The 23,270-nt window shown below is 39.2% G+C and overlaps 2 protein-coding genes across 6 annotated transcripts; both read left to right on the top strand.

Annotated features, from left to right (window-relative positions):
• Positions 1 to 985: 985 nt before the first annotated feature.
• Positions 986 to 15,297, top strand: nup58 (nucleoporin 58). 3 transcript variants are annotated; one of them, XM_084339794.1, is made up of 14 exons: positions 986 to 1,420; positions 1,769 to 1,914; positions 2,027 to 2,059; positions 2,157 to 2,435; positions 3,266 to 3,434; positions 3,631 to 3,696; positions 4,011 to 4,185; positions 4,630 to 4,709; positions 4,983 to 5,101; positions 5,286 to 5,368; positions 5,644 to 5,845; positions 11,926 to 12,009; positions 12,685 to 12,783; positions 13,602 to 15,297. In XM_084339794.1, the coding sequence occupies exons 1-14, from the start codon at positions 1,341 to 1,343 to the stop codon at positions 13,769 to 13,771; spliced, it is 1,785 nt and encodes a 594-aa protein (XP_084195920.1). In that variant the 5' UTR covers positions 986 to 1,340; the 3' UTR covers positions 13,772 to 15,297. The 3 variants fall into 3 exon arrangements, with proteins under 3 accessions (XP_084195920.1, XP_084195921.1, XP_084195922.1); XM_084339795.1 differs by lacking the exon at positions 11,926 to 12,009; XM_084339796.1 differs by lacking the exons at positions 11,926 to 12,009; positions 12,685 to 12,783.
• A 642-nt stretch (positions 15,298 to 15,939) lies between these two features.
• ropn1l (rhophilin associated tail protein 1-like) lies at positions 15,940 to 21,276 on the top strand. Of its 3 annotated transcripts, none has more exons than XM_084341019.1 (6): positions 15,940 to 16,072; positions 16,970 to 17,102; positions 17,922 to 18,045; positions 18,636 to 18,797; positions 19,443 to 19,618; positions 21,116 to 21,276. In XM_084341019.1, the coding sequence occupies exons 2-6, from the start codon at positions 16,972 to 16,974 to the stop codon at positions 21,168 to 21,170; spliced, it is 648 nt and encodes a 215-aa protein (XP_084197145.1). In that variant the 5' UTR covers positions 15,940 to 16,072; positions 16,970 to 16,971; the 3' UTR covers positions 21,171 to 21,276. The 3 variants fall into 3 exon arrangements, with proteins under 3 accessions (XP_084197145.1, XP_084197146.1, XP_084197147.1); XM_084341020.1 differs by having other exon boundaries at positions 16,985 to 17,102; XM_084341021.1 differs by lacking the exon at positions 21,116 to 21,276 and adding an exon at positions 20,366 to 20,503.
• The last annotated feature ends 1,994 nt before the right edge of the window (positions 21,277 to 23,270 follow it).

Consider the following 23,270-nt stretch of genomic DNA (forward strand, 5'->3'; position numbering starts at 1 on the left):
TTGTTCAGTGAAACACACCATGTATGGATAATATCTAGCAGAGTAATTTGAAGGCCTTCAAAATAGATTTTAACTAAGGACTCCTTGTACTAACATTATAATAATGTGGGTGTTACCTTTATTTCAATTAATATGCTATTGTGGTGCACATAGTATAAAACAAATTAAACATTTCTGCAATTAATTCAATTAATTGCAAAAGGATTGCCACACAGTGTACCTCGAGCCTCCAGGCCCCCAAAGGTCTAGGGCCTTGGGGCAACTGCCCACTTTGCCCACATGGTAATCCAGCCATGAAAGGTTAAAATGTCATTAATTTCTGCATGAAAAATTGGCTCATTGTAATGACATTTTTAGATGAAATACAAGGTAATGTAAATTATGGTACATTTGCGGTATGAATTCAGTTCTAAAAAATAATGTTTATGCAGTGTAAAATAGCATAGCGAAGGAAATTATGAAATGTGATTCATAAATTAAATAGAGCAACTATTGCTATAATGCCGAAGATGAGTAGTGGCAAAAAATGACAAAAAATAAAATAAAATAAACGACTGCAAGAGAAAAAGCCTTGCGCAGATTTGATTCAATCAATTCAAAAAGGCTTTATTGTCATTGAAAAAAGGTGTTTGCATTGCCAAAGCAAGTGTAAGATAAAAATAACACATATAGAATATAAATATAGTATGTACAGATTGGTAAGAAATAACTTGAGATATTGATTGTACACAATTTTACAAGTGTTGCCTGACCCATTTACCATGTTTTAAACATCTGAAATGGTGTCTCTTATTTTGAAATCTTGGCCGGAATCAAATTATCGTCTTTTGTTGGCCGTTGACGATTTTAGGAAACGTCTGCTGCAAGGACCAAAGTATGGTGTAATGCGCATGTGTGAAAGTGTGAGGCGTCACGCGACACAAAAAAAACAGCGGTAGGGACGACGGGAAACGTAGTTTAAAAAAGATTACCCGAAATGCAATAGCATTCGGGAAATACCCAGTACCAGGCGGGGAATAGGAAAGGAGTACCATGCGATAATTCATCCTGTGATATTATTTAGCTTTAAAAATAAAAAAAAAGCAACAGAATAGGGTGCAAAACACTTCGGGCTACAGTTGAATACTTCCGGATTTATATGCCAAAGGCGACATTTTTTGTCTGAGCATGTTTTAAGTAGACACAAAACCGCGGATTTGTCCTCACGCGGGCATCTTTCAAAGCTAACTAGCGGGTTAGCTGTTAGCTGTGATGCTGGGTTGCTTCCGTCTTTATCAGTAGCTAAAGTCCAAAAAGGCAGTTGGTTTTAAATGCGTGCTATGTTTAACTCTTAAGATAAAATGTCTGGCTTTAACTTCGGAACAGGGACACTTGGTGCCCCCAACACTGGTGGGGGATTCTCATTCGGGGCCGCAACCAGGTAATGACATGTCTCCAATAGCCGACTTAGCTAACGTTAGCGTAGCATTGAGTCGACCGGTTGTTAGCAGGTATCAACAATTGCATAGGCATTATATTAACGGAGTCTCTGTACGTTTTGTAAGATTGTAAGTTATTAGTATAAGTCAAAAGTTATATTCTTTATGTTGCGTACTTGCGCACTTACATATTTATTGTCACTTTGATTCAGTGTCACTGTGCAGACTGCACGTTGTCTAGTGATCTATAGGTTTTGGGGTTATATGTAAAACATAAGATGTCAAACAGTAGTATGGCATTTCCTTTTCAAATGTGTCTTTTTATTGCTTTGTTGCTTTTGTCTCTGTAGTGCACCTGCAGCCAGTACTGGTGGCTTCTCCATCGGGACTGCACTGGGTACAGCCACCACCAGCACCACCCCGTCTCTCGGCCTAGGAGGCAGTCTCTTCGGTCAAAAACCTCCTGGAGGATTCTCTTTCAACACACCTGCCTCAAGTAATAATTCCACACAGATACATAAACAAACCCAGTGGCAAGCAGTGAAATGAATTAGCCTTTTATTAATCTGCTGCTGTCATACATCTTGTCATATGTTGTTCTGTTTCAGGCGCTGCTGCACCCACAACAGGCCTTACATTAGGTATGTTTGCATTTCTGGGATATCTTTTGAACTAAGATCATGTATTGTCAATAAAAAGCAGGTTGTAACCTTGATTTATACATACACTTTCTCTCAGGTACTCCAGCCACTTCAGCTGCGACCGCCGGCTTCAGCTTGGCCTTCAACAAACCCACCGCCTCAGCAACACCCTTCTCCCTCACCACTACTGCTACCACCTCCTCATCAGCACCCGCAGCGGCAGGTTTATCATTTGGCTCTGTCCTGACATCCACAGCTCCACAGCAGCCTGCAGCCTCGGGCTTCACCCTTGGTCTTGGTGCCACAACCACCACCACAGCAGCCTTAGCAGGCCCGTCACTGGGCGGGGGTCTCTTCTCCAGCAATGTATCTACAGGTGAGGTGAAAACAGACAACCTGAGCTTGTCCACACATGTTAAAGGATAAGTACCGTTTTTTACAACCTGGACCTTATTTCTGGCAAAAGATATGGTCATTTACTCACCCAGATAACTTTGGTGTCATTCGGCGTCGTTCGGACGAAATTAGATCCAGTGTAGCGGCGATATATCCATATAATGGGAGAGACGGGGCAGCGACACACAGCCTCTATATAACACATTATCTGCCACGAAACTAGTTCATTTCATCAATATTTTGTTATGAAATGCTAGCGCTATTAGCCTCTGAGTCCGGGCTCGTCTATTGTCAACATCCGGGGTCTGTAGGCTGATCTACTACCTCTGACCTGGAAGATGTCGTCTCTGAGCTGCGCGCGCACCCGCGACAGCGCGGCTTGTTTACCTGTAGCTGCTACTGCTAGTTTGACCCCGGATGTTGATAACGGACGAGCCCGGACTCAGAGGCTAATAGCGCTAGCATATCGTAACAAAATATTGATGAAATTAACTAGTTTCGTGGCAGATAATGCGTTATATAGAGGCTGTGTGTCGCTGCCCCGTCTCTCCCATTATATGGATATATCGCCGCTACACTGGATCTAATTTCGTCCGAACGACGCCGAATGACACCAAAGTTATCTGGGTGAGTAAATGACCATATCTTTTGCCAGAAATAAGGTCCAGGTTGTAAAAAACGGTACTTATCCTTTAAAGGGAATGGGTGCGCAGACAACACAATGGGAAAACCTTGTTTATTTTAGAAGTAGTTCTCAACCTAAATAATGCTGCCCATTGGTCTAACCTACATGTTTACTTGGTGTTGCAGGTTTGGGTCAGACCACTCTAGGAGGAGGAGGTGGGTTAACGTTAGGTTCTCTGTTAGCATCCTCCACAGCAGTATCATCAGCACCTGCCCCCAGTATTGGCCTTGGTGGAGTTGACTTCAGCACTTCCTCTGAGAGTAAGAGTGACACATCATCTGGAGCCAATGCACAGTAAGTCATGCTGACCAACATAGGCATGGTTCTTTACTAAATGGGAATGCTAAATTAATTTTCCTGCTAAAATGTAAACGTGTAAACTGCTGTTTATGCAATATAATGGCTTCTGATCCTGTTAATGTATACCTGATCAGTAGGGACTAATGAGTTTGTTGTAATTATTAAAACACACTCTCTTTCTCTCTCTTAGGGACAGTAAAGCTCTAAAAGATGAGAACCTGCCCCCAGTCATTTGTCAGGATGTCGAGAATTTCCAGTAAGTGTTTTATGTGTAAATTGTCTCAGGGTTTGATCTGCAGTGACTGATGGGTCACAAGCCTGGGCACATCGCTCGGCACGTTAGAATTGTGTCATTTGTTTAAAGATGCAAATGTTAACGATTTCTATCAGTGGAGTTATTGTTCGAAAAGGAGACATTACAATCTCATTAGTGCTGTGTGTTGTAAACAACAGCTAGAAGTATCATAGAATCATAAAGCTACAACTTCTAACCTGGACTGTGGGAATGTACTCTAACATGTGTTGTTTTAGTAATTTCCAACTGTTTTTGTTCCTCTTTTTTTTTTTTAGAAAATTTGTCAAAGACCAGAAACAGGTTCAGGAGGATATCAGCAGGATGTCCTCTAAGGCCATTTCTAAAGTCCAAGATGACATCAAGAGCCTCAAACAGCTTCTATCTGTCAGTGCCAGTGGTCTACAGCGACAAGGCCTGGGCATCGACAAGCTGAAGCTTGAGACAGCGCAGGTAAGAACTGAACATCTGCCCACACCAGCTTAAATTGCATGCTCACTCTCATCTTTATTTTCCTGCTGCACTAAGTTTTATATAGGCATAGATCAGTTGTCAGTATGAACATACACTGCAATGAACACTTGACTTCTTTAAATCTAGTCAGGAGATACACATGCCAATTATATTTTTCAATGGATACACATTGTATGTATGTACTGTTGCATATTTTTATTCACAAATACATGTAAGACTGATAAGGAATTGCTCCACTTCTATATCACAATGGATATAAGTAGAACTATAAGATATGGAGCTACAGATCAATGAGATTTAGGTTTTTAACCATGCTACTCACCATGAATTGAAAATGTGTCAAAGGATCTCCAAGAAAGCGATGGCATCCAGAAGATTCATAAAAAATCAGTTTTTTTACCGTCTCTTACTTTCCTTCTTTAGGAACTCAAAAATGCTGACATAGCACTGCGAACACAGAAGACCCCCCCAGGACTACAACATGAGAACACAGCTCCATCAGAGTAAGTAAGCTACCAGACAGTAGCAGAAGCATAGTAATCAATGGCGTCTAATAATGCAGTCTGATTTCATTATTGTTTACTCGGTTTTAAGCAACAACTTGAAGTGAAGTTGATGAAAGCTGCCTTCTAGTCTCATGAGACAACACTAAATAATCATTTTGTCAGTGGTGTCTGGCCAATATTCCCCTCCTCACTAGTCTCTCAGGTGTTTTCTATATATCAGCTTTCAGCACTTTATGGATATGTCAAAAATGTGTTATTTTTTGTGTTTAGTTATTTCCGTAGCCTGATAGAGCAGTTCGAGGTGCAGTTGCAGCAGTACCGGCAGCAGATAGAAGAACTCGAGAACCACCTGACAACACAGAGCAGTGGCTCCCACATCACTCCTCAGGGTAAGAGAATGTTTGTTTGGTCAAAATCTAATAAAGAAAAGGAAACAATGACTATATATAGGTGACATTGTTTTTGATTTCTGATTCTTGCTGGTCATTATGTCTCTCTTTTTCCCCTTCATCTTTTCATTAACTTATCACAAATGATGATGATGATGATATTGTAATCATTTTTTGTTTTCAGACCTGACCTTGGCCATGCAGAAGTTATACCAGACATTTGTTGCACAGGCAGCCCAGCTCCAGTCTGTCCATGAGAATGTCAAGGTCAGTTCTTTTCCTCCAGCTTTGTCTGAAAATGATTTGATATTCTATTGAAATTTTAATGTTTATGGCTGTGTGATGAGGAATATCAAGTTTGAGTAGAATTCGATTGTGATAATACGATCATATCATGTTATTGTTTTATAAAAGTTTGTTGTCCAAATTATCCATTTACCCAATTAAAACTAATAAAATTAGATAGCTGTTGTATATTTGTGAACAACATGTTAATTACATTCTTTTTTTGTCTGTCCTTTTGTGTATGTCTGACATTAAAGATCTTGAAGCACCAGTACCTTTCCTACCGTCGAGCCTTCCTGGAAGACTCCACTGACGTCTTTGAGTCCAAACGGGCATCTAACAGGAAGTGGCAGAGTACGCCGCGAGTAACGACTGGGCCTGCCCCATTTTCCAGTGTGCCCAACGCTGCAGCGGTGGCCATGGCAGCCACGTTGACCCAGCAACAGCAGCCAACTCCAGGTCTGACTGCCTACAAGTTCTAGAAAGTTCTGCTCCCCTCACCTTAAAATAAAGGAGGTAGAGGTGGAATAAATTTAATACTTTTGGGAGGGATTGAATTGATAATTGTTTTTTAAAATGAAGCAATTATGCAACGGGACAGAGAGGATGATTAAAAATAATTAAAAACAAAATAGACTTAGCTGGTGCCAAGCTATTGTGTGTGTCTAATGAAAGAATGGCTGAAGAAAGGGAGAGATAAGCCCCGACAGGAAATCTTTGTGCTGCCTTACCATCTTGTCTCTGACTCTTAGTTCAAGGGTTAGACACATTTATCTAATGCGCCTTACAATACCAGAGTGAGGACATTTTCTAGATCGCCCCAGTTGAAAAGTAACACCAAAATGTGGCAGTGTTGGTGCCAAGTCTGTACACTTCAGAATGCCATACAGTAAATAGTAATACCAAGGATATAATAACTTACTTCACCTAATCTCTCTTTGTGCCCTCTCTAAGGGAAGGATGTAAGAGCAGGTGTATGAGGCTGACATTATTGGAGAAATGATGTAATGTGAGAGAAAGTCCAGCTATCTCAATTTTTACTCACTTGAATTTTGAAGTTATAATGAGAGCTTCTAAACCTCATTTGAGCGAGTACTCAAATCTTTTATTCAATGAATGCTTGAAATGAGCCAACTCCATGAAGGTTGTTACGTGATGGGGTTAGAAACATTAGACACTTGCTGTGTGATTCAGATAAACTGCGATTGCTTTTTTTTTTTTTTAGTGTTTTTTTTTTAAAGATTGTGTCTGGGTGATCAGTTGGTGTATGAGGTATAAATTTATTATAATGTAGCTCCTACTCTCTTTAGTCTAGCTGTCAAGAGGTCTCTTCCATGTAGGGGATTCTCCTGTTGCTCAGTCACCAATTGGCATCAGCTTACTTTATTGAAAATACAGGACTCTTAAATGTTTTTAAGAACACACTTGATCTAAAGATTGTGTCGCCATTGTTCATTGAAGCGTGCAGCTTCTATGGTCAGGGCCTATGTAATAGGCCAAATATGGGCCAAGAGCCACATTTTTCAGAAACCATACTGTAAAGAATTATACTAAAGGCTTACATTTAAAAAAGCCAGTCAGAATGTAAGATATTATAAACTATCGTGAAACATGTTAAATTCTTTCTGCTAGTAAAAACAAAACTATACTAATAAAGATTATTCTACACAGTATTATTATCCAACATAAACAGAAAGGTAAAGGCTGATCTTTCTATTACCAATGCTGGTGTGTTTTTTAGTCACCAACATATTTAAATAAGCCTAATACTCTAATATTATAAAACATAAACTAGCAGGTCACATTGTTTCAGTCATCTTGGCACTCAATGGCACACTAATTCACTTTTATGAAACATTTTTCAACTTAAATAACTGTTAAAAGTAGTATTCGTTATAGTTGTTGCCACATCTCTGAGGTGTTAAACAAATTTTCAGCCTTTTTTGTAGGCTTTGATTTGTAGGCCATTTTACTGGCATATCAGGGCACCTACCTACGATGAACAAACTAAGCTACTATGTACAGTATATTAGCATGTTTCTGCAGTCATTTTTTTCTTGTAAATTTAAATAAAGTGGAGTAAAGAGTTTGAAAGCAATACTTTAATTGGATGGGGTTGCAAAGGCAGCATGGTTTAAAAAAACAAAAACAAAAACAGCTTCCTTTTCAATAAAAACATCAAATCTGCTTAGACTGTTAGAGCCGATAACCAACAATTGTTACCCCAGACAATGAATGTGGCAAATCTTTTCAGTGTAATAATATTTGAATATTCACATACCTTTTGACTGCTAAGCAGGACATGCAGGAGCTATTCTGAATAAGCATCTGTGCCAAGTAGGGATGAGGATATTTTATCAATCCATTGCTGAACCACAATTAGCAGGAAAAACCTATTCACAAACAAGCCCTGTTTTCACAGGAGATACGATCCACTTGTGTGGTAGAAGTGCACACTACATTGGTGCCTGCTGAAGATTATATTTGTGTCGCTCTTCATTTCTTTATTTCATATAAAGCCAAATCAATTACTGATCATTTATTGTAACCGTGTGTGCTCTGGGTATGCTAGCTGTCTAAAAAGCTGAATTGCGCTGTAACTTATTTCTCATAGCTTTGCAAGTCCGTTAACCCCAGAGTTGGGTACTAGGTTACATGATTTCTTTTTTGATATCAATCATAATATTTAGCGAAACTCCATTCCTTTTGCCAAATAGTTGTTATTCTCCAGTATTTGACTCAGTCAGTTTAACGGCTAAGCCTAATCACAAGTGGATGTTCTTGGTATTGACAGTATTTATTTACCTATTTATTTTCAACTTTATTTTTTTGTTTATGTGCATAACTAAGTCCATAATTGGAATGGCATAGTGAAGCATGGCCAGTATTACAGCACATATAACACTAACCATGCAGCTGGGTGGCGCTTACTTCAGGCAGACTCTCGTTTGACCTGTATATTTGTTGTTGCGGTGGTTGACTGTGGAGGCCAAAAGCTTGTTCAGATCTGTGCCTCAGTGGACGTGAGGTGAAAGGTGCCAAAAGACTCAGGACTGAAAATATAAACTATTTAATTACCTGAAATGTAAATTTTAACTTAGAAATTGTCTTTCCATTACTGCACTTAGTTGGTCTTGAAGTAGAAGCAAGGCTGAAAACCTTGTCAATTTGCCACGTGTCCAAAATTGTCTGCATTATCTCACTGTTCAATACTAAATTGCATTTAGCTGGTTTGGTTGCATGAGGCCATACCACTCTTACTTGATTTAAGCTATTTCACCTAAGGGCTACGGTCGCTGTAACGGGGCTGGATCATATCGCATTAAGTTCAGTTAAATTAAAATGTAGAGTAAAAGTGTTGTTCACAAGATGTAATTTCAGGTATTTATCCAAGATGGTGGTACTTTGTATGGACCTTTGCTGAGACAGGTTTCTCTGATTTTGTAGAAAATCTACCTTCTCATTGTTTCGACTTCATTGATTGAGTCCTGTTTGTTTTTGTAGACCAGCGGAGAAGAATGATTTTTGCTGCTCACACTGGTCCTTCAGTACCAGTAAGACACATTTGTGCCAAACAAAACAGACCAATCAGTGTGGTCAGATTTTGTCCACGTCTTTATTGCGTGGGGTTTTATTTCCCACCATTTTGAACGGATACAGTGTTGCTCTGTGTTAGACACTGGTGAGAACTTAGCATTTTTGGACAAAAAAGTAGTTTGATATTTTGTGATATAAACTGGTGTTCAGTTCACTCTCCAGCACTTATCGGTATGTTGCTGCTAGTTACAGTGGTGCTCGCTCAATCCAACCTAATTGATTCTTTCTCGATGGAGTTGCTGAGTGTTAGAGAGACAAACTGCTGCTTTGGACATTCCAGTCCTCTGTTAAACAACTCTAAACATTTAGTAGGATCGAGATGGATGTCTGTCAGCCCGTCAGCACGATTCCCAAGCAGTCCAGAAATCTGACATTTTTGTAGTTTAGCTTACACTTGAACATATTGTCTTCCATATCCCAATAGTTGTACTTAGAAAAATTGAGTGCTGAAGGTAGGACATATTTTTATAGGCTAACCCGGAAGTAAGCATTGCCCTGGTTCCTTCGACAAACAGCCAATGGGATTTTCCCATAGGATTTTGAATCAATGCAGGAAATAAGATCCGTGGTAAAAAAAAAAAGAGGGTAATTTTGTTCAACAAGATAATCTTCACAAATGTTCACTACTTTCCTGATATCTAAAGCGTACATACAATCGCCAGAAATAAAAAGCTAACAGTAGGCTATAAACTCACTACACCTCAGTCGCTTGACTTCAGTGTCCCCGCCACTAAATTCCCTACGACACTTAACTATACACACTTTACAATAAATTGATCAATCTACAAGTTCAAAAGCTTCAAAATTCACGAGCGGGGTATTTAATGACATATTTAATGTTGTAGAACAAATCGTGAAAGGCTTTTGTTAACCACTGACCTTATTTCAGGCATCTAACCAAAAAAACATTTTCAAAAAAACATTGACTAGGGAACCGAGAGAACAAAAACGCTTACTCACTTCCGGGTGTTTGAGCTAATTCCTGAGTTACTCTATAATGAATATGAAATGATGTTAGCCTGTCAAAGCTGTGTGGATCTTGACAGTGAAAGTGGATCTTTACCCACCTTATTCCTGTTTGATTGGTATCTTTCCAATATCTGTCAGTGCTATGTATGCAAAAACTGACTGCTGTTTTTTCTTGAACGCTGTAACAACAGCAGGAAGATCCCATTTGCCCTTTGTTTTTTTTGTCCAGAACAACTGAAGGAATTAAAACGTGATATTTCTTTTACATTTTTGATGGTTGGCAAACTACTTACACCACAATTTGCCTACAGTGCTCAACTCCATTTGAGTTCTTCTGAATCTCAGTGAATCAGAATTTGGCATACGATTTCTTACTTTTTCTGTGTGACGTTGAGCTTCAGTACAACAGTTCTCTAAAACAGGCTTGATCAGTTGAAAATCTGCGAGTCTGGTGTTCTGAGTGGTTGGCTGTAACAGACTGTTTTGAATGTTCTTATTCTCCTAATCATTTCCTTTTGATCATTTATCATATGATTACTTTAAGCCTTTTTTGTAGTGGTTTTTCTGTATGTGGTTCTAAGGAGGTACTACTATTGCAAGCTGCATTTTTTTGGGGGGGGGGGTTTGTGATCTTTGCAACACATTTATCTGAAAACTACTCCCTCAATTACAACATGTTACAATATGTTAACCAGTCACCTCACCTAAGTCAGACTTGATCCAACAACAAAAAGTGTTTGTAGCCTGTAATCATTGGTAGATTTATCTAAGGTGCAGCTTTTTGTTTACAAAGAAACACAGATTAACCACCAAGAATTTGGCTGTTATGTCTGAGAATACACTGGTGAATAGTGTTCAAACAAACACAAACCACAAAGGTCAGCCAATTCTTGTTGAAAGGATGGTCTGAAACTTAACCACCTTGAATTCCACAGGCAAACTGTAACATATCACTGAGTTTCCTTTTTATTTTGATCAGTTTACACTGAGAGGCAGCCATAGATGCCAAATTCACATTTCTTACCTAAATCTCGAGTGCTTTTACTTGTAGATGAATGTGTTTCAACTTGTATAACCAATGCCTGTTGATACAGTATATTTAATATATAATATGGTGTGCCTTTTTAAGCTATATTCAATAATTGTGTGATGCTTTTTTTTTTTTTTTTTTTTTTGGCGTATGCTAGTTCATTCACTCTCAGAAATCTTGAAAATTTGGAAACTTGTCAAATGCAGTAGCAGTTAGCAATTAACAATCAATTCTGTTCTAAACTGTTTGTTTGTGTTTTATGTAAGTGGAATTGCATATTAAATTGACAATAAATCCGTTTTTAAACAAAGAAACGTTTGTCCTTGTTTCTTTTCGACTGAAGTTGTTTAACAATGCAGACTAATTGGAAGCCTTGCAAAATTTGAAAACATACCAAAAAAATTGCATAGAGGAAAAAAGACAAGTTTCTGAGTGAAAGAACTAGCAGCATTTTTTCCCCACAGTTTTTCAGCAAGAATCATTGTACATCTGATTAGCTGGAATGTTTTAGTTTTCGTTAAAACAAAGTATTTATTAGGTAAATATGCACTTAAGTTTTAAAAGTGTGGTGTATTTCCTTATTCTGAAGTTAAACTGTAGTGTTATATAATTGTAGAGTACTTCCAATCAAAACCACTGTGTCAGATAACTCCTATACCATCTATTGCAAACATTTTGCTTCTTACATATGGATGTGAAAAAACCTATATTTGGGATTTTTTGGGGTATATAGACATTAAAGCATATGATTAAGTTTTATTTCAAAGTTAATAGGAATTGAATTTTATGTTACAGTAGTTTAAGTCACAAAATGCATAATGTGTCCTTGTTGGTGAATCTTCATACCAGCTTTTTTCTGTCAAAGGAGATCAGGAACATAATTTACTTGATACACAAAATACATTCAGAGGAGTAAAGCATATACTCTCTCTCTGTGCCTTAGGGACCCAGGCACCCTTGGGGGCAGGGTTCGGAAACCCATTTGCCTCGGCAGTGGGCACTAGCTTGGGCTCTTCTACCCTTGGAGGTATTACCTCTGCCTTTTAAAAAAAATAAATATTCCCTTTTTGCCCTTCCCTTACACAGTTTAACATTTCCCTTCATGCCTCCTAGCTCTTAATGCCAGCAGCCTTTTTGTTTTTTGTGTATGAAAGTAGTGTTAGGCAGCGTGTATGTGTCTGAGAGTGTGGTGCAGTCAGAGCTTGGCAGTTTCCCTGTGCGTTCACACCACAAGAAAACAGAGCAACCACTTGCCACAGGAGGTCACTGTACTTTTATATGTGACAAGTTGGGATGATTACTGAGAGAAAATTTGGCCCAAAAACATAAATCACCAGGTTTTATATGAAAACAATTTTGTTTAAAGTATCTTGGCAGTGTGGGAACAAGTGGTCTGAACGCACATCAAGTTAGTGTTCTCTTGTAGTTGGTGTGTTTGGTAAAGTATTCCTCGTGTTGTTTTTCTCCCTTTGGCCCTTGCTTTGCCATGCAGTGTACTGTGAATACTGTTGTGTTCTGCAGTCTCTTGTCAGAAGTAAAGCTGTGTGTAGTGCTCCAATTTTTAGGCTGTGGAATTTGTTTTGCATAGTGTGTTTGTTTGCTAATTCCTGCCTGTATTCCCGAGGCACTGCTCCTTTCATTCTTTCCTTGTGCAGCCTGTGTGCTCAGCCCAAACTGACTTCCATGTCACTCTCTCCCACAGGTTTTGGTGGTGGGCCAGGATTTGGTGGGGTGGGGACTGGGGGGTCTTCTTTTGCCTTCTCCTCCGCCAGTAAGCCCACAGGAGGCAGTCTGAGTGCAGGTACATACATATTGTATATACCCATTCATACCCGGCCCCGAAAAACTAGAACTATAGAAAAATTGCCATACATGGTGTCTGCAGATCCTTAAAAAGTCTTATATTAAATTGTATTAATATTAGGCCCTAAGAGTCATTTAACAGTCTTAATTTTGAATGTATGAGATTTTAATTGGCACAATTTTATCTAATTTATCCATGTTTAATTTCTTTTGTCAAAACTTAGATCAACTGATGTAGACCAACCTAGCTCACTCAAATAACCATATTCCTAATTCAAACCTACCTCTACATGGGACCACTCATATACTACTTGCCATGCCTGGAAAAAAAACAAAAAGATCGGTCTTAAATTTGGTTAAAAATGATCTCAAAATGGTCTAAAACAGCATTTGGTTTCAGTTTCTGATACCTGTTGACACACTCGAGTCTGATAAGGCTTGTGTTTGCAAGTGTACTCCCTGAATAGTGATATTTCTGAGCGTACATCCTCACATGCAGTTGGACAAGCCTTCTGTGCACAAAATGGCAAGATATTGTTAGTTTCAAAGCAACATGCAGAGACTGTGTAATATTTTTCTCTGGGTTTGTCTCTGCTCTTATTAGCCTTTTTCATCAAAGTCATCCCTGTGTAGTCATTTAAGCCTTTTCTATGTTTGCTGGAAGTCTGTCCAAAACACATTTTAGAATATGGGGTTTTTCACCAGATGGACAAAATCTGCATTTCATATTGACATTACCTTTGTTTTCTCTTAACATTTCTAACATTTTCTTTTTATATGGTGTCCGTCTGTGTCCCCTTTCTCTTGCTTTTCTAGGTTTCGGTAGTAGCAGCAGCTCAGGCTTTAACTTCAGCAACCCTGGCATCAACCCCTCGGCTGGCCTCACCTTCGGCGTGTCGAACCAACCTGCCGCGGGCTTCGGCACAGCAGGGCCACTTCTCCAGCTCAAGAAACCTCCTGCTGGTAATAAAAGGGGCAAGAGATAGGACCAACGAAAGAAAGAGCCCTGTGACTGACCACCTGACCAGCTTGGGGTTTGTAGCGGATAAAGCCTGGTCTCCCAAAAGTGTAGAAGTGCTATAATAATCTTTATTCGCCTACAGAAGAAAGAAAATGTACATTTTAAGGGAAACCATCAGGGATGGGATTGAATTCACCATAAAACAACACAGAATCACCCTTTGAAGTATATAAACATTGGAGAAAGAATATTTCATTCACCAACAACTATGATATACTGGTTTGTGTTCTTCACTGATTTGATTCTATTTAATTTGATTTCAAACTGCAAAGTCGATAGCCAGGATTACCTGTCAGTTGATCCAAAAAGCTCACATTCACATGTTCTTATTAGAACCAGTCAAACATCTAAATTATATCACGTGGGTCTTATCAGTACTCCGTAACTCTGAATCAATGTAGTAGTACAGTGGTGTGTATGGAAAGGCTTAAAATAGTTTTGCATACATTTATACATGAGTTTGCCCATTTGCATTGACTTAAAATTTTGCCTGCACGCTATAATCTGTAGCACTACAATGCTTTTGGGACTGCCAGCCACGGACAGAGCTGGGTTAATTCCAAATTGTAGAGTTATCTATGAGGAATTTTCTTTAGTCTGAGTATTGTTCAAGATCAGTGTGTTTTTGAGCTTTGAGGTGGACAGTGCAGTCGGTTCCATTGTGTCAAACAAACTCTGTCAAACTGCACTTGAATGCCTCTCAAATGATGAGTTGGCCCAAGTCTCGTCCAGGAAAGGGTAAGATAAGGTAAAGGGAAAGAAGCTTATGAGGTAATAGTTGGTTGGGAACAGCGTAGTCCCTGCCTGAAGGTGCCAGTGGGGGGTATTATCTGATTCTAGATAGTTTTATAGGCACAGGAGAGTGTCCAGGGTGGGTTATGGGGAGACAGTTTATTTTTGTATCAAGTGGAGAAAGAGATGACATTCGGGAGGGGTAAAAGGGGACTAGCACCGTCACGTAGTCCACATAACCTGTGTTGTTTTTGCTAGAGTCCATCCTTATCATTGTTTAATATTGACTTTCTAGGCACATTTTCTTTCCCCCAATGTAAGAACGCTGTGCTGTTTGTATTACATGGCTCCCATTAAATGTTACGTTAGTTGAATCTGAAAGGGATTTCACACGCAGATTCTACCCACTTGACCCAGTTTATACATGTGCTAGAATGAACTCGCACTTGCCAGTGTATATGACCTGACAGTGATTGTGTGAATGTGCATGTGTGCCTGTTGCACAAGTATGAATTTGTCTCTCTGGTCTATCATAGCTGCTGACTTCTTTTGAGCGTCTGGGGCAGTTGGGGGGGATTCTCTGCTTTTTTTAATTGTCCATGTCAGTTCAGTTACCAAATACTGGTAGTTGTACTATTATTTTCTAATCACAGTCTGTGTAAACCTGTATTTTCAAGAAGCTGTTTAATAATAAAATCTTCAATATGATGTTTTGCCTGTTTGTGGCATCACTTCAATAAATGTGTGTGTTGACACAGAGTGGTGTTTGTCATTATGTGTTTGTTTGAATGTGTGTCATCTGATTTGTGACATCTCCAACTTTAATCTGACAAGGAAAATACATTTATTCTGATCAGTTTTATTACTTTTATGCAAGGAGACGAAAGTATCAACCTTGTAATGTCAAGTACATTTTCCTGAGCATTGCACATGCAAATAAGCTTTTTAAAAAGATAGTTTTTTATGGTTCAAATGGGAAATTGCAGCTTTAGCAGTAGGCCTACAGTTTTTGACAAATTTAAACAGGACTACTGATTCTGGGGAGACATGATGCATCACCCATTGCAGTTTCTTATTAACGACATTGGATATTAAAAAAGCCATTAAGATTGTAAGACTTGGCAGTTTTGGTCACATCCTCTAATTGAATGGAGATTTCAATACATCAACCTCAAAGATAGAAAGTCTGTAATTTTAGAATTTGTGCTAATTAATGAAAGGTGTGTTTCAACCAGTCTAATTATCTTAACTTGTATGGCACATTAGAGTTTTTGTAATCAAAAGTCCTAATTCGGAATAAATATTGGTCAGATAAAGGTTGAGCAATAACATGGCATTTGTCCACTCGCCTACCTGAAGGGGGCGGTAATGCGCTTCGTGCAGTACTTCAGCCAATAAAAGAAGAAGAACGCTGTTGCTATGCGACAAAAGTGCAATACACATCAAGTGCGAGTCGTACATTAAGTTACATTTTTTGAGCTAGCCGTACATATTTTAGCCCATTTTTTCAGCGTTTCATTATTCAACAATTCAGGTAACGTAACCGGGTTTAATGTACATAACAGTTTCAATTAACCCTGGTAAGAAAAATACCTCTGGGCTTTATGCCAACTTAGTTTCGGCCGTTAGCATTATGACAAAAACACACTCAAGGAACCTTGTATAGATGAGTTTATATTAATCGAGCGATCAAGAAATTATACCGAGACTGGTTATTGTTCTTTCCATAACAGTATAACAGAAAAGTTAAAGTGCTTCGTTTATACAGACTTGTTTTCTTCACCCGCTTTTACCTGTCACCTCTCTGCTCTTGAATTTAGTAAACTAACGCTAGCTACAGTAGTCTGGTTTGCTAACTAGCTAACGGTATTAAGTTTGTTTTTTTATTCGCCGTTTATGGAGCAGGTTCAGCTTACGTTGCTATAACCTTGTTGAGATAAGCGCTACATAAATACAATTATTATTATTATTGTTGTTATTATTAGTAGTCGTATGATTTAAACACTAAGCCTTTCATTGGCCAGTGCCAGATTCAGTGACTTAACATTCTCGGCCTTTTACTTTCTTGCTGCTTTCTTCATTCAAAGAAATATGTAAAATTGATGAGAACAACTGCACGTCATTAATTGCCGGATGACTGTTATATTCTGCAGGGCGGCTTCATTATCATTAACAAGCATCTTGTCAACAGGAAATACAGATTTTTTGTATCTCTTGAAAACACGGTGCTTTTATGGTATTTTCCTCCATATTCCTGTCAAACTTCCCCGGTGTAACTCAGTAGAACAATTGATTTGTTTATGTTGTGTTATTGTCAATGTGTATAGTTGTAATTGCCTTAGGAGTTGCCACTTTTTTTTTTTTTTTTAAGATCTTTTTCTGCTAGAACTCATCTGCTAATTGGTATAAATTGCAGTGTTTTATATTACAGCCATGCCTCTTCCAGACACGATGTACTGTGCCCAGCAAATCAACATCCCTCCCCAGCTGCCAGACATCCTCAAAAACTTCACTAAAGCAGCCATCCGTACACAGCCCAAGGATGTGCTGCTGTGGTCTGCGGTGTAAGTTTTACTCTCTGTCGGTGGTGGTTTGAGTAGAGGGTAAGGATACGTGATTGTGTTTTATTCCGATCTTGATCTCTTAAACAATACCATCAACAGATTCTCCAGACAGCAGCATTGTATGAATAGACATACCCTTTTCACCTGTGCATCTCTCATCTTTACATTGACTGGCTGTAATTGGATCCCAGGGGGATTCCACGTTACTGCAGCGGTTAAACTATCTGACTTTCTCCAACAAAGTAAAAGCACTTTGAAAGTGCTGGATGAAATTTAAATGTATGTCAAGGATTTTCTTTTCTACCCCAAAGGACTGTCATAACATCTGCTATTTTATTAGCCAATGTAGCTTGGCAGTGTTTACAGCAAAAGACAATAATGTGAGCCATATGGTGAAATAAAAACAATTCAAATGTCTCCTGGGTTACAAGATGTTTGTATGCTATTAAAGTAACTCCAGGCTCTGTTGCCTCTCAGAGATGCTGAAAGTCACGCTGCCTCTAAATCCACTGTAAAATATTATTTGAACTGTGAAGTTAGATAAGCCGCAGTATGCCCTTTAGGATAATAAGAATATCGCTTAATGTCAGACAAAGAAAACTACAACACATGGTGACTTATTCGACTGATGGTACTCATGAGATCTCATTAAATTGGACAAATGCCAACTTTTGCCTGAATTTACGTGGTCTACTTTTATCACTATTTGACTGGCATGCTGGGGAGCAGGGGGAATGAGTGACAAGCAGGGTGAAGTTATGCAGTGTTGAATAATATACTATGAGTGTTAATAATGTGTGTGTGTGTGTCCTCTCCCAGATACTTCAGAGCACTCTCTGAAGGAGAGTGTCTGCCTGTCAAGGACAGGCTGGAGATGAACGTTGCCACCCAGAAGACAGACACCGGCCTGACTCCAGGTCTACTTAAGATTCTCCATAAACAGGTATTTACAACCACACCTCATAGAACGGATCATATACTTGTTTGCTTCATATTATTGCTGTTGAAAGAAAATGTGTTGTGAATTTTGTGTGCTTTACTGTATTGAATCTGCCCGCCCTGTACAGATTACATAACGACTACTGTATACCTACCTTATGTTCGGTGGGTTAAATTATAAGTTGCATTAAGTTTAACATCACATTAACGTGTACCTTGTCAGTTTAATATGCACACTTGGTTACAGTTAATTGTTTTTTGTGTGTATTTGCAAAATGTAGTGATTCTGTTTCCCCTTGTGTATCATTAAATGTTCATATCATGGTTTTGCAACATCAAGGCTCAGACATGTAACTTATATATCAATCTACTAGATGGAGTGGGAATAAATTTCATTTCTTCTGTGTCTAAATTACATAACGTCCCGTACATAAATGTACATAAAAGTCCACTACCAATAAATAAGAACAAGAAATCCTGCTGATAAACATATCATTAGTATGCTCATTGAAATTAGTCTATTTCAACAAATAATACTGAATAATATTTTCTCCCCTTCTCTGTTAACCTTCTACTCTCTTGAACCAACCTTAGCTGTCATCCATGAAAACATGCAGAGAGGAGGAAGTGGAGAAGAAATGGAAGGGTCTGTGTCTACCCATGGATCAGCTCGAGGCCCTGCTGTCACTAGGCGGCTTTAGCTCAGACATTGACTGGATGGAGTTCTTCGCCCTGGGCTGCAGTGCTCTGGGAGGGGTGAGATGTTACATAAGGCCAAAAATAAACGCTAACACCACTTCATATCACTTCCTTTGAGCCTTAAAACCTACTGTGAGATAAAGGACAGCTGGAGATCCCCAAGCAGCACCTTTTCTGTTCATCATCTCACAGTCTAGTCTTCTCATGTTTATACTAGAGCCAGATGTCCATGATCCAGACTTCTCCATCGGGGCCCCCAGGCTCCAATGAGAATGACTGGATAAATCCTTCTTTGACAACTTGAATCTTTGCAGTGCTATGAAGCGAATGATTTTTACCTCAAAGTTGCAGATGGAGACAGATCAAAGAGAATTTCTCTAAGCACGGAGAACTTTGCAGATGATGGCTTAGAATCTGCTCAGCATTACCAACATGATGTGCTCAGTGTCAGTAGTTTGAAAAGAATGCTGCTGTGCATGAGGGTGTTGAACACTTTAGCCACATGGGGGCAGTCATGTTCTACACTGATTAGACTGTTTTTTTAAGTGCCTGCGAGCCTGTGTGTGTTGGTGCAAGTGTATTTGCAGTGTGCGTTTGTGAAGCTCAAACAAGACTCGATCGTCCTTGAATGCTGAATGCGTGTTTTCATATTTGGATTTGACTAAAACCCTACTGTGTGTTCCTCCGTGATCTCTCTGTCAGACCCTTGTGACTTCTCTGAAGTTTGCCTGTGAGATCTTGACAGAGGATGAGGAGGGTGGACCTGCGAGGATCCCCTTCAACACCTTTGTCAAGCTTTACACCTACCTGGCTCACGTGGATGGAGACATGCCACAGGAGAAGATTGACAACTTCCTCAGCAGCATGCAGGCAGAAGTGTAAGTATTGTTTGTTTGTCAGTTTTGAGAATTATAGAAATGAAGCCTACCTCATTACTTGCACTTGCAATAAGCAAGAGTGGATGTAGGCGGTGGAAGATGGGGTTGTTTCAAATGCATCAGGAATAGAGATGCTACCCAGTATCAAACAGCCTAATTATTTTTTCTCATTTGAATGAGTTCCCCTTGGATTCAGCTCCAGTCAAATCTCATAAAAAGTCTTTATTTCACCCTGGTCTATGAAGATCGTCAGTCATCAAGGTCATATGATGTCTGCAGGTGCGGTTGCCTTTTACTTTTATGACTAATCAATATTTTATTCCTTTTTCCTGATTAATTTGGCAGTAGCTAACAGAGTTTGATTTGGTCAAAATTTCAGCACACATGATTATATCTAATACACATTGTGCTGCTGAACATTACTCATTAGACTTAATTGCCACAAGTATGTTTTATTTATCCATCTTGTAATTTATTTATGTCAAAATGATTTAAGCTCTTCTTGCATGCGAGTCTGCATTTTTGACGTTAATAATCTTTAAACCTACCACTGAACACCTCAGCTGGTATCTGAACCATTTGCAGCAATGGCGACAACATAATCCTTTAGGTTAACTCCGACTGTAAAGTAATGTCCATTAAAAGTGATGGTTTCTGAGGTTATTCCAAGAGTCTGTCAACACTACGGAATTGATTCCTACAGCGATAGACCTTTTTATTAAATATTAAAATCCTTTTTTTAACCAGAGACAATCTCATCTGAAATCTCGTGAGAAGTGACGATGGAAACGTGAGTCAGAGTTGGAGAGAGGAGTTTACCTAGAGGAACTGCCAGTAAGAATTAATTTCCAAGGTCATGGCTGACTTTTTAAACTCATTTTGACAATTAAGATGAGGCAACTCTAACAACTGACCACGCAAAATTTCAGAGTGAGACTTTTCCTTGAGCCATTGAAGCTGTGTTGCGGCTGGCAGCTGAGGCAATCCACTTGACCGATTCCAAAACCTTTTTGGGTAAGAATCAATTATACACAGGATTTAAAAATACCGGAATTCCCCTTTAATACTGTTTTTTTTACTTTATACTTGCAATTAAATGTTGACAAAATGTAGACTGACATAAGTAACTCTCATAATCATATTCCTACATAAAGCCTCACAATGGAGTAGATGACTAGAGCTTAATTTCAAAGCTACGCATAGTGTTAAATAAGGACTTTTTTTTTTTAATGCAGGAAAGACATTCAACACTACTTAAGGATGATGGTGCAAATGTGTTTTCTGCCTCTGGATGTGCTGAACACTGCTTTAGCTCTCTCTGGCCCAATATTTCTGCCAGTCAATGTTGGTAGGCTTAGAAGCACAGACAGTTTAAGAGCTAAGCCAGATCCCCTGGCCTCAGATGAAGTTGGGAGATAGTGATACTCACTGTTGTGAAAATCCCTAGGCTGCTGAGTAGAGCTGTTGCACTGATGCACTGGTTTCTCTGCCCGACAGCAACAAGCAGAATGGCATGATTCAGGTTTCCAACTTCAACATCAGCAGGAAGTGAGGGAAGGAGAGACTGGAAAGCAATGGAAGACAGGAAGGAAGGAACAGAAGTAACGAAATGAGAAATGCTCAATTAATAAATGGGCCTGCTAATGCTCTTTCAAGCACAGCTGTTGTTTCATTACCAAGAAATTGGTCTCATTAATTGTTAGCATCAGGCACAGCGGCTTATTATTCATCACTGTCCAGCCGATTCAGGCTGCTATTTTGAGTCAGGTTGGAATCTTTTAATGAGCAGCGAGAGAGGCACAAAGCTGCCTTACACAAATTGTCAGGTGGAGTGTGTGTGTATGCTTTTTTATTGCCCGTTCCCTTATGTCTGGGTTAGCCAAAGTTCATTTATCATACACACAACCTATCAGCTTGCAGCTTCACCTCATTTGGCCTCTCTGCTGGTGTGTTCATTCCGCCCAGCAGACAAAAAAGACGAGCAGTAAGGAGATAAGCTCTGAGGGCACAAGAGTGTGATTTTCAGCTCGTGTTAAAGACCTCAAACCCCCCGTGTTTTGTTCACGCCTCCATGCAATATTGTACACAGGCAAGTATAAATGCACACTCAGACAGGTTTATGAAACTAGTCAGAAAATCACAAGCAGGGCCAAGAAATCTCAGAGGCAAGCACATGCAAGCATAAATCTCACACCCAGTCTCTCTCAACAGCACATCATTTACAGTCACACATTTTTAAAAGGCACAGTTTCGTGTGTCAGCAAGAGAGAGCATGATCGCTGCTCACACAGGCACAATATGACTCTCATTTCTTATGAACATGTTATTTTCCCCCTAACACTCTCACACACACTGGCTTGTAGTTGTGTTGTTTTGTGAGTATTTCATCAGGCAGGACAGGAAACAGGATCAGTGGGAATTCACAGTTCAGGCACAGTTGGCAGTAGGTTTTAAGAGTGGAGGATACACACAAACACACACACAAACACACACACACACGCTGAAGCTGGATTGCTGCTGAGGCCAAGTCAAAGGGAATTGGAGGACAGATAGGATCCTTGATAGCCTGATAACTGCAGGCTTTCCACCCGTATGACACTGCAGACAAGGAATTTTGTCAGGGCTTAAAACAGAGATCTTTCTGTGAGGATCACAAGTAGAATTTTGGTAAATAGTATGTTGAACAAAAAGTCAGCATTGATTTTAATCTGGGTTCTGGGATATCTGGGATATTGGGTAGCAATGATTTAGGATTCCAGCCATCAAAAGTGTTGCTGGTTGTAAACATCAGTTTTCTTATTGAATAACACAATTTTACCATTACCTATCATTGAAAAAGTTGAACTTTTAAGCTACATTCATATAATTTACCAAATAGAGACAAATCAGAATTGGACCCTGCTCTCTGCAGTAACTTCCAGGAATCCAGAATCTTTTTGAGAAATCAAGTACTTTGGTTTTGCTTCCAGGAAGTGTCTTCTCCCCAGAAACTCCCCACTCTCAAGTTTGGTACTTTTCAGTGGCTCAGGGACTTCTGGGACTGAGTTTGTAGTGCTGAACATGCCTGACCTGTGAAACACAAGAGACTGCAGCAGTTTGTGGACAGTATTCATTCAGACTGTTAGCAGGCACTGTCTATTGGCTTTTATTGGTTTAATTTGACTATTTTTTACATTTTGTTTTTGACTGAAATGTGGACAAAAGAAGCAACAATAAATGTTTCCACTGTAGTTATGTCTTCAAGACAAAAAATACTAGAGAAAAGATTTTTCATACTTTAGAGACTTGCATCGAGCCTTTTTCCACTTCTGCACATCTTCCTTCAAGCATTCATTTAAAAATCACACTCTCACATTGGCAAACTACAAAGAGCAACGCTCTGTTGTCTCTGTCTAAAACTGAAACCGTTAACACTGGCAAGTGTGCTCGATTGGACACACTACCTGCACATGTTCTTTTGAGAAATGATCATCTTTGACAATTCTAGTAAAAGAAGCTGCTTTATATTTATGTGTGTAAGGTATGTAAGGACCGTGGTACCATGTATTTTTTATTAAGCCTGCTATAAAGACAAGACGATAAAAAATTCCTGTATATCCCGATGGTGTGTTATTTTTCTTACTTTGAACCGTACACAGTGAAACAGTGATTT

This window comes from Pagrus pagrus, assembly GCF_965226575.1.
Source record: "Pagrus pagrus genome assembly, chromosome: 20".
In the NCBI taxonomy this organism is placed as follows: domain Eukaryota; kingdom Metazoa; phylum Chordata; class Actinopteri; order Spariformes; family Sparidae; genus Pagrus; species Pagrus pagrus.

Coding starts and splice junctions, on each gene's coding strand:
- nup58 (XM_084339794.1), top strand. CDS start 1,341: ATGTCTGGCTTTAACTTCGGAACAGGGACACTTGGTGCCCCCAACACT. Junction 2,436..3,265: donor CTCCAGCAATGTATCTACAG/GTGAGGTGAAAA, acceptor TTGGTGTTGCAG/GTTTGGGTCAGACCACTCTA. Junction 12,010..12,684: donor GGGCTCTTCTACCCTTGGAG/GTATTACCTCTG, acceptor TCTCTCCCACAG/GTTTTGGTGGTGGGCCAGGA.
- ropn1l (XM_084341019.1), top strand. CDS start 16,972: ATGCCTCTTCCAGACACGATGTACTGTGCCCAGCAAATCAACATCCCT. Junction 17,103..17,921: donor GTGCTGCTGTGGTCTGCGGT/GTAAGTTTTACT, acceptor GTCCTCTCCCAG/ATACTTCAGAGCACTCTCTG. Junction 18,798..19,442: donor GCTGCAGTGCTCTGGGAGGG/GTGAGATGTTAC, acceptor TCTCTCTGTCAG/ACCCTTGTGACTTCTCTGAA.